The following is a 15,104-nucleotide window of genomic DNA, read 5'->3' as shown; positions in this document are numbered from 1 at the left end:
GGTACTATTGGAGATTCATACATGATTTCTCCAAGATTCTAGTACCCCTAACTCGTTTGACGAGGAAGGGAATGGATTTTCGGTGGGGCCCTGAGCAGTAGAGGGCATTTGATACCCTCATACAATGACTTTGCGAGGCTCCAATTTTGACTCTCTTGGAGGGAGTTGAGGATTTTTTGGTGTTCTCTGATGCATCCATCAAAGGGCTGGGAGCAGTCCTCATGTAGAGGGGATAGGTGATAGCCTACGTATCGCGACAGCTGAAGTCGCACGAGACGAGATACCCTACTCATGATTTGGAGTTGGGAGCGGTGGTATTTGCTCTCAAGATTTTGAGACATTACCTCTATGGGGGTCCATTTACCCATATACATGGACCATAAGAGTTTGAGACACATCATGGATCAACAGAACCTGAAAATGAGACATCGTAGGTAGCTGCATGTAGTCAAGGACTAAGATTGTGAGATCCTTTACCACCCAGGTAAAGCGAACATGGTTGCGGACGCTCAGAGTCGCAAGTAAGCTGGATCTTCTACTCCAGTAACATGTATGAGGATTTCGATGGACTCTCCACTTATGGGTTTGATAAGGGAAGCACGGGCTGAGGGTATGCGTCAGGAGAACTGGAAGCTTGAGAAGATTAGGGGTGAGAACTTGTGCAAGATAGCCAGTGGCTATTGACCCGCGATGGTCAGGTCTGGGTTTCGATGTCTAATGGGGTCAAACAAACTGTATCGGAGGACGTTCATAAGTCTCGCTTCTCTATTCACCCGAGGGCCATCAAAATGTACCGAGATTTATGTTTAAGTTATAGGTGGTCAGACATGGAGAGGGAGATTGCATGTTACGTTGAGAGGTGCTTGACTTGTTGGATGATCAAGGTCGGGCATCAGAGGCCGCATGGTCAGATACAACCCTTGGAGATTCCTATGTGGAAGTGGGAACAGATCACGATGGATTTCCTCACCAAGCTTCCGAGAACGACGAGGGGCTTCGACGCTATTTGGGTCATTGTGGATCGATTGACCAAGAGCACCAACTTTTTAGCGATACGGGAGAGTTCATCAGCCGAGAAGCTGGCTGACTTATATATCTGCGAGATCGTTGCTCACCTTGGCGTGCCGGTCTCTATTGTTTCAGACCGTGATGTTCGGTTCACCTCCCATTTCTGGCAGAAGTTCCACGAGGAACTGGGCACTCGACTGCACTTCAGTACATCCTACCATCAGCAGAAAGATAGCCAGAGTAAGCGAACCATACAAACACTCAAGGATATGCTAAGAACTCACATTATTGCTTTAGTGGGAGCTGGGACTCCTACTTACATCCTGCGGAGTTCTCCTACAATAACACATTTCATTCCAGTATTGGTGCCCCACCATATGAGCTGTTGTATGGACGGGTATGTCACACCCCGGTTTGTTGGGGTGAGATTGGTCACAGGGTGATGGGATGGATAGAGGTAGCTTTGCAGACTACCGAGAGGATCCAACAGATCAGATAGTGGTTGTAGACTACTTACAGTCAGTAGAAGAGTTACTCTGACAGATGTCGATCTGAGCTGGAGTTTCAGGTGGGTGACATGGTAATCTTGAAGGTCTCACCAGCGAAGGGTGTGATTTGCTTCAGGAAGAGGCGGAAATTGGGTCCCCTATACATTGGGTCATTCAGGATCACTGCTAGGATTGGCAAGGTATCATATAGACTAGATCTCCCAGAGGATCTTAGTCAGGTCCACATCACTTTCCACGTGTTACAGTTGCGAAAGTGCATATCAGATGAGGGGGAGATGGCATCATTAGACGATATTCAGGTTGACGAGCGCCTGAATTACGTGGAGAGGCCAATAGCCGTTCTTGAGAGGAAAGTAAAGGTCCTACAGAACAAGGAAGTACCTCTAGTAAAGGTACAGTGGGAGCACAGAAAGGGATCCGAGTGGACATGGGAGTCGGAGGCAGAAATACGGGAGCACTACCCAGACTTGTGTGCTGCTGCAGACTTTGAGGACGAAGTCTAGTTCAAGTGGGGGAGAATTTTAACACCCTGTGTGACATCCCCAAAATCACGGCCTGAAAAGACCGGTTTTGTTTATACTTTATTTCAAAATTAGAGTAACCTTTTAATAAAAGAGTTGCGGAATTTGTCCCAAAACAATAATATGATAAAGAGTAATCAAAAGCATTTCCTTAGAAATGTATTTCATTAAAAGACTCGAGATGTCATGTTCGATACATTACGTAAGTATAAACTATACAATATAAGCCTTACTACATTATTTCATATCTACAAGCCTATATCTGTAACCCTCATCCCAACACAACACAACTATGCTCGAGCGCCACTACCTGTAATACATAAAACTGAGTGGGTTAGGCTTGGGAGCCTGGTGAGCACATAGGGTTTTCAACCCACAATAAATAAGTTTATTAATTTCATCGACCAACAATAACCCGATTACCGGTTCCCGTTATCCTCATATTACGTCCCTAAACACCTATCATAAGGGACTTATCCTAAGGATCATCATCGGGATGGACACTACTGCTAAGGGGGTTCCTCAAAAACAAATGTACTAAAGGCAACCATGAGGGGGATGGAGTACACCGGTGAACACATCGTTCACAAACACCTACAGGTTGCGAGTCTGCCAGCGTTCCACTGGACTGTCTAGAAGATTCCGTGGTCGTTATCTATACTCCGCTAGATGACTGGATCAACAACAACAACATTGAGGTCTCTTATCATTTTATCACACATCGTCTTATTACATCTACCCATGTTTTACCCTAACATTTTTGTAGATATAAAATACATATACAATTTAAATCATTTAAAACTTGTATAAAAACATTCATCCAACATAGATAGCTAGTATACAGATAATATGCACATATAGCATGTAATATATAAAATACTTCATATCTATGTGTAAGATGAAAGTAACTATGCACTCACTTGAAAAGGTGGTGATTCGGTACTCGAACAACGCTTCGTTTACTTTAAAATAATTTCCTTTTACGAAACCTAGTATTATCACCACTAGATTTTAGTCTAATATTTATCGTGAATAACTATTAGTCTTATTGTTATTATTATTATATAAGCGTTTAAACAATACTTTCCAACCAATATGTACAGACAGGGGCCAAATATAAAACACCGGAGGGCAAGACCATTTTGGCGTATAGCACTTCTGAAATCCAACAACCATATGCGACCCTTTAAACCAGATTCCCCGTACTGCGAGTAGTTAAAAAGATATTATAATGACACTTATATAAGTCATAATAATAGCTCAAATATTTATTATAAGTTCATAATAACAATATTAATTTTAAATATAAGCTATATTAAAATTGGGTAAGCATAACTTACTTAAAAGGGAATTTTAGCTAAGAGTCGAGCTCTGTAGGGGTAGAACTTCGTCGCTGAATCTTTCTAAAAAAGATTCGTGCAACGCTTCAGCGCTCACCTTACTATACGAAAAACTACAGAAAGAGAAGTCAAATCACGAGGGACCGAAATGCTCGGGGGATAAGGAGAGAAAGACTCTTGAATCAAGAGAATGGTGCCAGAAATATGAGAGCCCAAAGCTCTTATTTATACTAATTGAATTTTCAAAAACTACCCTCCATAATTACTTAATGACCTTTTAGTTATATAAACAACTAAACACTCCTCTGTAATACTATTTTAAATGGATTTAATGATATTTGTACTAAACTAATGTCGAAAGAACTCAACATTAGTCTTATAATGACTGCATTGTCGATACCTTTCTAATGATATATACATATGTATGTATATGTGTACGTATATATGATTTATACTTTTTTTTAATACGTAAATATGCTATTATAATTTGTAACTCGTTCATACGAACTCCATTTTTGACGTTCTTTATATCCACACGTAGGTGGAGACGTACTCTACAACTTTCGGTTAGACTCCGTTGGCTAATTTAGACTTTATTTTTAAAGTTATATTTTTAACAGGGCGGGACAAGATTGGTCCGTTAAAATCTCATAACTTCATCATACGAAGTCTAATTTGGGCGTTCTTTTTATGGACACTCTCAGTTTAACATATTCTACGATTCTAATTTAGATTTCTAAGGCTAAAAGTCGCTCTATTGTAAGTTCACTATTTACGCTTCCCGGTGTCGCGCCGGTTCTGTCGTGAAACTTCGACGGGTCATAACTTCTTCGTTATATCTTGGATTTCGGTGTTCTTTATATCCCCGGAATCCTTGTTTCGACTACTACAACTTTATGTAGAGATATCAGGCTTATCTCACAGTTTAATTTTGATGCTTATTTTTATTCTTTATTAATTATACATTTATAATTAAATAATAAGCACATAAATACACATAATTCACATAATACTCAAATATTTCATCATTATTAATTTAAAAAGAGTTACAATAGTTGACCTAGACTATTACATTGTCAAAAATGTGTAGCCCCGAAACCCGGGCGTTACACCCTGACTCCCAAGTATAAGTTTTAAAGCACTTTGTGCATGTTTATGGACTTACTCGACGAGTTTGTAGCCCCCAACTCGTCGTGTAGAAGCGGGTTAGTCCGTGTGGATTATTGGACCTACTCGACAAGTCGGAGGACATGGAATCGACGAGTAGGAGTTAGAAGATGAAACCCTAATTTTTAGGGTTTGAACCCTATTTAAAGTACCTTAAGCCCTCACCTTCAGTCCCTTACCACCTCTTGTCGGCCAAAAGAAACCCTAATCGCGATTTAACTCCATTTTGTGTGTTAAAGAGCTTAGAAAGTGGTGTTTAAGAAGAAGGCTTGAAGTTTAAGGAACTTGGAGCAAAGGAGGGCTTGTGAATTTGACTCTATCTCATCTTGGCATCATTTGGAACATAAAAAGTCGTTACCTTGACTTCTCCCTAGATAGATCTCTCCATGCTTAAGTTTAGGGCCATTTTTAGCATATATGGGAGCCATTTCGAGTATTAGTCATGATCTGAAGTTGCAACTTCAGATCTGGACTCCTCTAGGTCTTAAACTCATAAGGCTATCAACTTTATCTCATATGAACCTCTAACCATGCCCTAAAACTCATTCTAGACTTGGTTTTTAGTGTTCTAAGCCTTTAAGACCTTGCATGCACTTAAAGTTTGCAACTTTACGTGAAATCTATGCCTTCGGAGGCTGGATCTACGAGTTGGAGCTTTATGGTAGCTTAAAAACATCTTAATGGAAAATGAAATGAAGAGACTCGACAAGTTATGGTTAACTCGGTGGGTCCGATGAAGACTAACCGTTGTTGGTTTCTACATGAACTCGATGAGTCAACAAGACAACTTGACGAGTCAATTAGGGTTTTCTCGACTTTTGGATACGCATGGACTTGACGAGTTGTCTGAAACTTGGTGAGTCATCTAGGGTTTTCACAATTTCTCGAGTTCTGGAAGGACTCGACGAGTTGGATCAACATGGACTGTTGAACTTGACTGTTGACTTTGAATTTGACCAAGGGTTGACCAATTTGACTTATGGGGGTATTTTAGTAAATTGGAAATTATGGAAGTGGTTCTATGGTTAATATAGGTGGTGGAGTTCGCGACTATAATTCTAGAGTTTGATCTTATCACTACAGTTCCAAAGTTATGAGCTGAGTTTTCCTCATTATACTCAAGGGTCGAAGGGACCAAGGCCGACCCTTTCGAATTGTTATCCCGGTATGTTATGCTAGTATGATCCGTTAGATCAGTATTCTGGTAGATAGGATGATGTTATACTGTTATGATATGTTAGATCGGTATCCTGGTAGATAGGATGTTATTATATTTTTACGATCTGTTAGGTCGGTTTGTATGTCTATAGACTGATATGTGATTATCTAATATATGTGCACATGTTTGATTGGTGTTTGAGGCTTATCTGCTTTGTGCGAAAGCCAATAGACCTAGGCATTCCAACCCTATGGTTGTGGGCCATGAGTATTCCATCCCGAGGATGATTGGACTCATTGTATGTGGGCATTGCAACCCGATGGTTGTGGGCCTAGGGTATATGCCGAGGATGATTGGACCCATAGTATATTGGCATTCCAACTCGATGGTTGAGGGCTTGGGGTATTCCAACCCGATGGTTGACTAGACCCATAGTATGTTGTTTGTGATTATATGTGTATTGTTGTGTGTATGGGTATTTTGGGGGAACTCACTAAGCTTCGAGCTTACGGTTTCAGTTTTGGTTTCAGGTACCTCGGATGATCGTAGGAAGGCGAAGGCGTGATCGTATAGCTCCTCACATTTTATGACTTTGTTTCTGGGATACTTTGATATCGAACTATTTTGAAAACAAAATTTTTAAAAACTGTTGGTTTCTAAATGTTTTAAAAAGTTTTAAATTGGCATGATTTTTGTGGATGTTACACACGAATCAGAGTATCGTAAAATCAAACATCTTAAAATCTAAAAGGTGTGCAAGATCACACTTTGCTTTCCCCCGATCATCTGAAGTACATGAAACACAAAATTTAAACTATAAACCAAATATTAGCGAGTTCCTTTAAAGAATCCCACACAACAGAACGTATACAGTCTTGCATGCTGGGTCTAATAAGCCATCAGACTAGAATACCCCTGGGTACAAAGCGATCATGTTGGATTAACCCGACCCTATCATTCACTGGTCTGGAATGCGTTGGCTCAATCACACATGGGATTGGAATGCCTATATGTAACGGGTCCAAATTATCATCAGAGTGGAATAACCTCATTTGTTGGCTAACACACATGGCAGTAAAGCTTAACCCAAAACAACACTATATCGACATATGCGATAGATAAACATATTACCAGTTAACAAATAAATAGGAAGATCTAATAGCTCACTACATCATAAAAACATCATATATACCAGGATACATAACCTAGTTGGTCGACATTGGTGCCTTCGACCTACAAGTACAGCGAGGAAAACTCACCTCACAGTCTGAGAAAATAGTTGAACAACACACTACTCTGGATACTAACTCTACAACTCACATATACAACAAATTACGACCAAAAAATCAGACCACATCTCAAAATACCAAAAATGTCCCTAGGTTAAACTTCGTCAAAGTTAAAGTTAACTAGAACAATTTTCCATGTCGTGGCCATCCTTGGCAACACTGCGGCCACTAAACGAAAAAAAAAACGGGGTTCAATCCAGTTGCCACACCATTGAAACTTGAGCCATGGCGTGGGGACTGGTCTGGGAATCTTAAACCATTTGGTCACTTTTCTTTCGAAATTTAAGGGCTCCAAAACTTAGATCTAGTCACTTTTCTTTCCTAAAATGCCAATATGTCCCAACATGAAGAATAAGGCTTAGAAACCTAGATCAATTCATAAAAAACCAAAAAGCTTGGAACTTGGGGACTTACAAGAGTCTAGAAGATGCATAATAATATGATAAGAAGAGTTGCTTGCTGAATCCAAGTATAGAAGTCACCTTCATCTTCTTCAAACACAAAAAGCTTAGAGAACAAAATGGAGGTTAGGGTTTGCTTGGAGGCTGAAGGAGTGTGATGGAAGCTGAGGGTGAGCAACCCTAGCCATCACATTCCTTTAAATAGGTTGCAAACCTCAAATATTAGGGTTTCACATTAAAACTCTTTAAATGAGATCACAATATTTCTTGAAACTCCATGTCGTGGCACTTTCCCTCATGCCGTGGAAACCCTAACTACTTAGAATTTTGAAATTTGAATTACCTTGGGATCTTGATGTTACAATTCTCCCGTGCATGAATCAGACTTCGTCTTTGAAGTCCAGCACTATGAATAACTCTAGGTAGTGCTCTCGGATCTCAGTCTCGAGTTCCCAAGTCCACTCGGAACCCTTCCAATGTAGCTACTAGACCTTGGCTAAAGATACCACCTTTTTGCGCAAGGCCTTCGTCTTTCTATCCAAAATCACCACTAGCCTTTGAACATAGTTTAGATGATCATCAAACTGAATGTCGCCTAAAGGGACCACTGTTGAATCATCAACTACACACTTCCAAAGTTGAGAAACATGAAAGGTGTTGTGAATCTGACTGAGCTCCGTTGACATATCCAACCAATAGGCTACCCTGCCTACCCTGGCTAATACCCATAATGTCCTAATATATCGGGGCCCCAACTTACTCCTCTTCTTGAAGCGTATTAGACGCTTCTAGAGTGATACCTTCGGTAAAACCATATCACCGACCTGAACTTCAAAATCAGATCGACGTATATCAGCATAGCTCTTCTACCGGCTCTGAGCTGCCTGTAATCGCTTCATGATCTGTTGAATAAAATATGTTATATGAAGGAATACATTGGTCTTTCCCATGACCCTATGCCTGACCTCTACCCAGCAAACTAGGGTACGATACTTCCTCCCATAAAGAAACTCAAATGGCAGTGCACCGATACTAGAGTGATAGCTGTTGTTATATGAAAAATCAACTAATGGAAGGTAGGAGTTCTAACTCCCATTGAAATCTATGACACAAGCGCTCAACATATCCTCAAGTGTCTGAATGATCTGCTCGCTCTAGCAGTCATTTTGTGGATGATAAGTAGTGCTAAAATGTAGCCTTGTACCAAGTTCCTGGTAGAACTTCTACCAGAATCGAGTAGTGAACCAAACATCTCGATCAAACACAATGGCAACTGGAACACCATGCCAAGTGACGATCTTACGTATATAAACATCAGCCAATTTCTCGGTAAAGCAGCTCTCCCGAATAGCTAGAAAGTGGGTACTCTTGGTCTAACGGTCCACTATAACCCAAATTGCTTCAAATCTCGTAGACGTCTGAGGTAATTTAGTGGTGAAATCATGGTGATCTATTCCTATTTCCACATGAAAATCTCGAAAGGCTGAAGCTTTCCATACATCCTATGGAGCTCGGCCTTGATCAACTAATAGGTCAAACATCTCTCAACATATCAGGCTATCTTCCTCTTCATACACAACCACTAGTAACTAAGTTGCAAATCCCGATACATCTGGTGGCTCCATGGTGTATCGAAAATCTGGAATTAGGTGCCTCCTCTAACATAGTCCATCTGATCCCATTAAAATATGGTACCCAAATCTCACCGTACTGGGTTAACAATCATCCGTTGTTGGTAGAAAACCTATGTATCTCACCCCTGATTTGCTCCTGCTTCCAATTCTCTTCTTGACTCTGCCTGAGCCTCCGTAATTAAATTCAACGGTGGCGTATCAATAAAAATCCTCATACAATGGCTCCAAACAAAAGAACTAGCCAACTTATGGTTTAAAGCATTAGCAACCACATTTGCTTTCCCCCGGTGGCACAAACTTTTTTTTGTGTATTCAATTTGATCAATAAAATTGACTTATAGTAGAAAACATATGTATTATGCATATAATCATTAAATATATAAAAAAATTAATGTCTTAAATCATACCTTATAAAATATCATGTCCTCATCATGGTTGGTAAAGCTTCAGACAAGATCTTGCCCTCATTTAACCATTTAAAATGTTTGTTTAAATACTCAAATGAGGTTTTAGAACATTGTTTTATTGATTTCTTGGTGTATTTTTGAAGAAGCAAGTGTTTTTTTTACGTATGCATCTATGTTATGCATCTATGCTAATAACATAGTATGGTCACAATGTATTTATTAGAAAAGTGATTTCACATATGCGCCACATCATCCCCCACTATATGTTAACCACAGATTCACTATCTTTGGAAATGGTTATCACTATACAATGTTTTTTTTAATATATATAGATTAAAATTAAAATAAAAAACTAAATTAATAACATAATTAGATATTTCACATTACATAAAAAACATAAAACATAAAATTTCAAATCTAGATTCCGGATAACCATAAAAAATAAAACTTGAAAACTAAATAACTAAAAACCATAGAAATTAAACATAAATATTAAAAACGTTAAAACCTAAAATCCATGCTTTTCCCGAACTTCTTGTTGGATTTTCAGAAACACGGCTAAATTTTCCGGGTCAATATCTAGTTGCAGCTTCATGTTTAAAATTTGAAGATTGATGAATGCTTGTTTCCGGCTCCGAGCATTCTCCGTTGACTCATATTTTTTTCTGAAAAACTTAGAGTTTTGTCATTTTTGTCCGCAAGCACATCTTCGTTAATCGTTTTTCCGCTTGAAGATGCCACTTTTTTTCCCTTTATCCCTTCCCGGAGGTCGACTAAGTGGGACTTCCGGTGGATCCTCCCATTTGGTCCCGTCAAAGTCGTCATTGAGGTCGACACCAAAACCCACATCAAACTCAGAAGTTTTTGGCCTTTTGTTGGAGTCGGTGCTTGATCCTGAATGCGAAGTTTCCGGGTTAAGGACTCATTTTGGACCGTTCCGACAATTTTCCCATGCTTTTTGGTGGCTAAACGCTTTACCGCCAGTAGTAACTTTGAATTGTTGGCATGCAGTTGATAAAATATTGAAATCGTTGCTACCACTTTTATACATATTTTTCAGATTTTCAAATATGCCGTTAAACTTGGTGCACGGCGTTCGCAGTTCACGTTATTTTCCATTGACCGCGTCGTACGTTCGGCCCGTTTGCCTTCCCAAGAGCAAATGAAAGTGATCTGAAACACGAAGCTAAAAATTGTTTCTCGTTTGCACGTTGCCCGTCCTCGAGTCGCACGATATAGAAATCCAAGCTTTAGGTAAAGCTTCCTCCTCATCTTCCATCCAAGTTGTTCCTCTTCTATTTGAAACTTTTCCTTTTGATTTCTTTCGCCTAGATGGTTGTGTTTCTTTGACCCGTTCGTCATCGTCGTTGTCAATGTTTTATAGGTGGGGATTGAGATGGTTGTGTTTGGAATTGTTGGGGTTGAAATTGTTTAAAACCTTCGAATTGGGATTGTGGTATTTGTTGTTGGAAGTAGTTTGGTTGAAATGGAATGTTGGTAAATAGAGATTGATGTTGGATTCGGGATGTTAGCATTTGAATGTAATCTTGATATTGATCATTTGAAGTGTTTGAGGTTGTTGGAGTGTTTGGAGTGGTAGAGATATTTTAATGTTGCTCCGTATTTTTGAGAAAAATAAGAAAGTAGAGATATTATTTATAGAGATATGTGTTTGTGTATATATAGTTGAAGAATTAAAGTGAAAATGTTTTTTTTTTTTGTTTAATTAAGCTAACGGTTGAAAAAACGGTCAAAAAAGTTTTGAACAATCAAAACTCGCATAACCATCCGTGATACCCATCAATCTGCGTCACATTGCGCGTCAAAAATTGCTCCATAGCCAGTGGCGTTATGTGTCATAAGTGTCTATTCATTTTATATTTGTTTATATGATTCAGGCTCTTTTTTAATCATTAATTTTAGCACTAAATCATATGATCATTCAGCCACTTATCAACATTGTATAAGGATGTTTCTTTGGTAACTTTAAATATACAGACAAATTTATTATGTTATTATATTATATTTTGGTACCAAATAACCGCATACAACCAAATTTTCTTGAGTTGCGCGGTTTGCGGCATAAATTAAAAAAAGTACTTGGCTCTTTTAGAAAAGAATTCGCAAACACCCCTATCCTATTGCTTGTCCAATTAATCATCCTAATCAATGATTTATTTTGACGAAAATGACCTAAAATCCGCCTATTTTTATTCTCTAATTTTGGGATTAATTTTGACATTGAATTTGTAGAAATAGTAAACGACAGATGTGACTCCACATAAACAATGACGCGTCTTTGGGCTTAAATTTACATGCACATGCAACTGTTCCACACTTCCACCTTAATTCAAATACACGAACAAGTTGTCTATAAAAAGACGTCCACATGGTGAAATGAGTAGAGTGCAGAAAATAGTGCAAACTGTTTGATCAAAAAGAGAGAAACTATATACGAGATGGGAAAGCTAAAAACACAAAATCTTGCCAACAAAAACAATGGCATGTTGAAGCTTAAAGTGGTGGTAGAGAAGCTGCAAAAGAGACTTTCGGAAGCCAAGAAATGGGCTCCTAGAAACACGAACCTTGAAACAGTGCATGTGAAAAAAGGTCATTTTACTGTGATTGCAGCAGATGATTATGAAGAAAAGAAATTCGTGGTACCTTTAGCACATCTTGAGCGCCCATCGTTCCAAAAGTTGTTGGAGAGAGCAGCCGAGGAGTATGGGTTCAACCACGAGGGTGCACTTATGGTGCCGTGTAGACCAAGTGAGTTCGAGTGGATTTTGGATGGATCAGGAGATGATGTCGGCCGGAGTTCGAGTAACGCGATGGTGGAAAGTTTTTAGGGCTAGATTAGGTTTTAGTTGGGTTGCATAAAATATTTATGAAAGACCCCCGTTGTTTTTTTTCTGTTTTTTTTTTTTTTTTTTTCCTTCTTCCAATTTTGGGAATCCCATGATGATCAATGTCCAGTTCTTTTAAAGCAAAGTTTAAAGGATCGTTCGGTGGTCTAATTGATATGTTTTGTATGACAAATAAGTTTCTTTATGTAAGAACGTTTTGCTCAAATTTTAACAGTGATTGTATTCTGAGGCCGACGATGAAGATTCATTGAGACCGCCGCCTATAGTTTAAACTGTAATCCAAGTCAAGATAACCCCTAGCCATCCGACAAAACTACATGGGCACAAAAACGGCCTTTTTCAGGCAGATGTCACCGACAAAAATGTACCCGATAGTTCGTCTTTTAGCATATTTCTTTTAACATTTAATAAATATATAATAAATATGATAAATCTTTATCTTTATTAATCTCATCAAAGATGTTATCCAAATCAATGATTTAACGTAAATAGTTTATTTTAAACCATATTAATTTTAAAAGAAATTAAATATCCTAATACTTTTGTTCTTATAAATACTAAACATTAGGCGATACGGTATCCTGTGAACCGGATAGTACGGTTTGTGAACCACACCCAGAAACACGTCTTGGGTGCGGTTTATCCACATGTGGTGTCTCTTTCATGTAGTCTCACTTCTTCCCTTATTGGTCAAGGCTCGAATTTTGTATTTTTTCTTTTTTAAGTTTTTATAATATGTAATTAAATTATATATATAAAAAATATTTTGTAAAAAAAAATATAATTTTAGTATAAAATATATTTTTGTAAAAAAATAAATTTTAAAAATAAACACAAATAAAATATAACTATTTCTTGAAATTTAAAGAGTGAATAGAAAGTGAGAGAAAATTTGAATAGGAAAAAAAAAGTGAAAGGTGAAAAGATGATATACTCTTAGTACTTATGACAACCCAAGAAACTTTCTAATTTATAATAACAAGTATTTGAGCTTGTATTTTGCTGTGATTTATTAAGTGTTTTTTATGTGTAGTAGACATGAAAATTGAATAAACCAAGATAACATATTATAGCATCCTAAAACACCAAAAGTTTAAAAGAAATGAGCATGTGATGAATTATCAAAAGTTAAAGAAGAATTTATAGACTATTTTATTAAGTTTTATGGTGTTTAAGTAAGCCACAAGAATGTAGGACCATTACATAGATAAAAATACAATGGTATAAAACAAAGACAAAAAATGACCACAACCAAAACATAGGGACAAAAGTTCGTCAAAAAGAAGCGTGGCACCATTTCAAACTAGATTAAAAAAACATGTAAACATACTCAAAAGTTATGCTGAAATGTAAATAAACACGTATTATACCGACATGTACTTAAAAACGACACATACATAAAATAAACAAATAAAAGATTTAGTTTTTTTTTTTCAAACAAACGAAGGTTATTATAGAAAACTAGATTATATATATTACGAGAAATAAACATGAAAGTTTAGAAAATAGATGTGATAAGAATATATTTTATTAAGTTAAAAGTTGAAGAGTCATGGCATTTAAAAAATAATGAAGTGGAAAATACAATTTTTTATTTTATGATTGTGAGTTAAATTACATGATAGCCCAGTACTTTCTTTATTTCTTTATTGTGCCTTATATAAACACATATTTCATCTAAGGTGCTGTTTGTTTTTCTGAAAAAAGCTCTTCAAACCACTTATTGCTGCGCGGCGCAGCACACGCGCAACACTTTCCCTCTCGCAGCAGTTTGTTTTTTGGAAGACTTCAGACTACAAAACCTCTGCGCGTGTGCTGCGTGGCGCAGCACTTGACTTGTCTCTTCTAACCTCTTCAGCTTTCATTTTTTCTAAGTGTATTTTTAAGAATTTCTGTATAACTTTTTTTTTTTAATTTCTTTTATTTATTTTTTTTAACTTTGATTTTCTTAAATTTTTATTTACGGATGTGATACAATTTATTTTTATAATTTCCACGATTTTTTTAATTTGTTTTTTTTGTTTTTTTTTTTTACCGTTTTATTAATAATATTTTCAATTTCAGTTACATTTTTTTTAATGTGTGTAATTTTTTACGAACTTTGTAGACAACGTTTGCAATACTTTCTTAAATTTTTTATTATTTTCTTTTTTAATGCTTTTTTTAAATTAGTTTTTTTTTCTAGAATAAAACTATTAGCTTCTTTTACATTTTTTAATATTTTTTTTTAAAAAAAGTTTTATATTTTTGTTTTTTACATGTTATTGTTATTATTATTTCAATGTTTTAAGATTAGAATTGTTAAATTTCAATGTTGAGAATTATTTCAGTTTATAAAATTAGTTTATTTAAATTTTAGTTTACCGCAGCAGTCTGCAGATGTTAAAAAACAAACATGCTTCTTATTATAGGCTGCAGCCGTTTGTTCCACCTCTTCTGCTACAGAGGATTGCAGAGGTGGTCTGCAGACTTCATGAATTTTCGCTTCGAAAAAACAAACAGCACCTAAGAAAAATCCAACATTATTTTCTTTATAATTTTTGTAATACTTTTCTTTTTATCCTTTTTGTATAATTTTGAAGACTTAAAAAATGGTGATGATTGGGAGAACAATTATCTACCATCTATTTTCACAAACGTCAAATTTAATACTTAGACGTAGCGCATTCACACGGGAACCACGTCCGTAGTAATTAATACGGACTCGAAGATTTTAATCGTGTACGACAAATATCCATAGAACATCATTTAAGTGGTTTTTATTTATTTGTTTTCGTTTTTTCAAATCAAAATGTTATATAT

General features: G+C 37.0%; 1 protein-coding gene across 1 annotated transcript; it reads left to right on the top strand.

The window, feature by feature from the left end:
• Window positions 1–11,894: 11,894 nt before the first annotated feature.
• LOC145002558 (auxin-induced protein X10A-like) lies at window positions 11,895–12,284 on the top strand. The gene has a single exon (XM_078961805.1). It carries the CDS (start codon window positions 11,895–11,897, stop codon window positions 12,282–12,284), a length of 390 nt encoding a protein of 129 aa, XP_078817931.1.
• The last annotated feature ends 2,820 nt before the right edge of the window (window positions 12,285–15,104 follow it).

Source organism: Lactuca saligna, chromosome 6 (assembly GCF_052625555.1).
Source record: "Lactuca saligna cultivar CGN05327 chromosome 6, ASM5262555v1, whole genome shotgun sequence".
NCBI classification, from domain to species: domain Eukaryota; kingdom Viridiplantae; phylum Streptophyta; class Magnoliopsida; order Asterales; family Asteraceae; genus Lactuca; species Lactuca saligna.
Note: the sequence above shows the minus strand (reverse complement) of the source record. Positions and strands in the feature narration are given on the sequence as shown.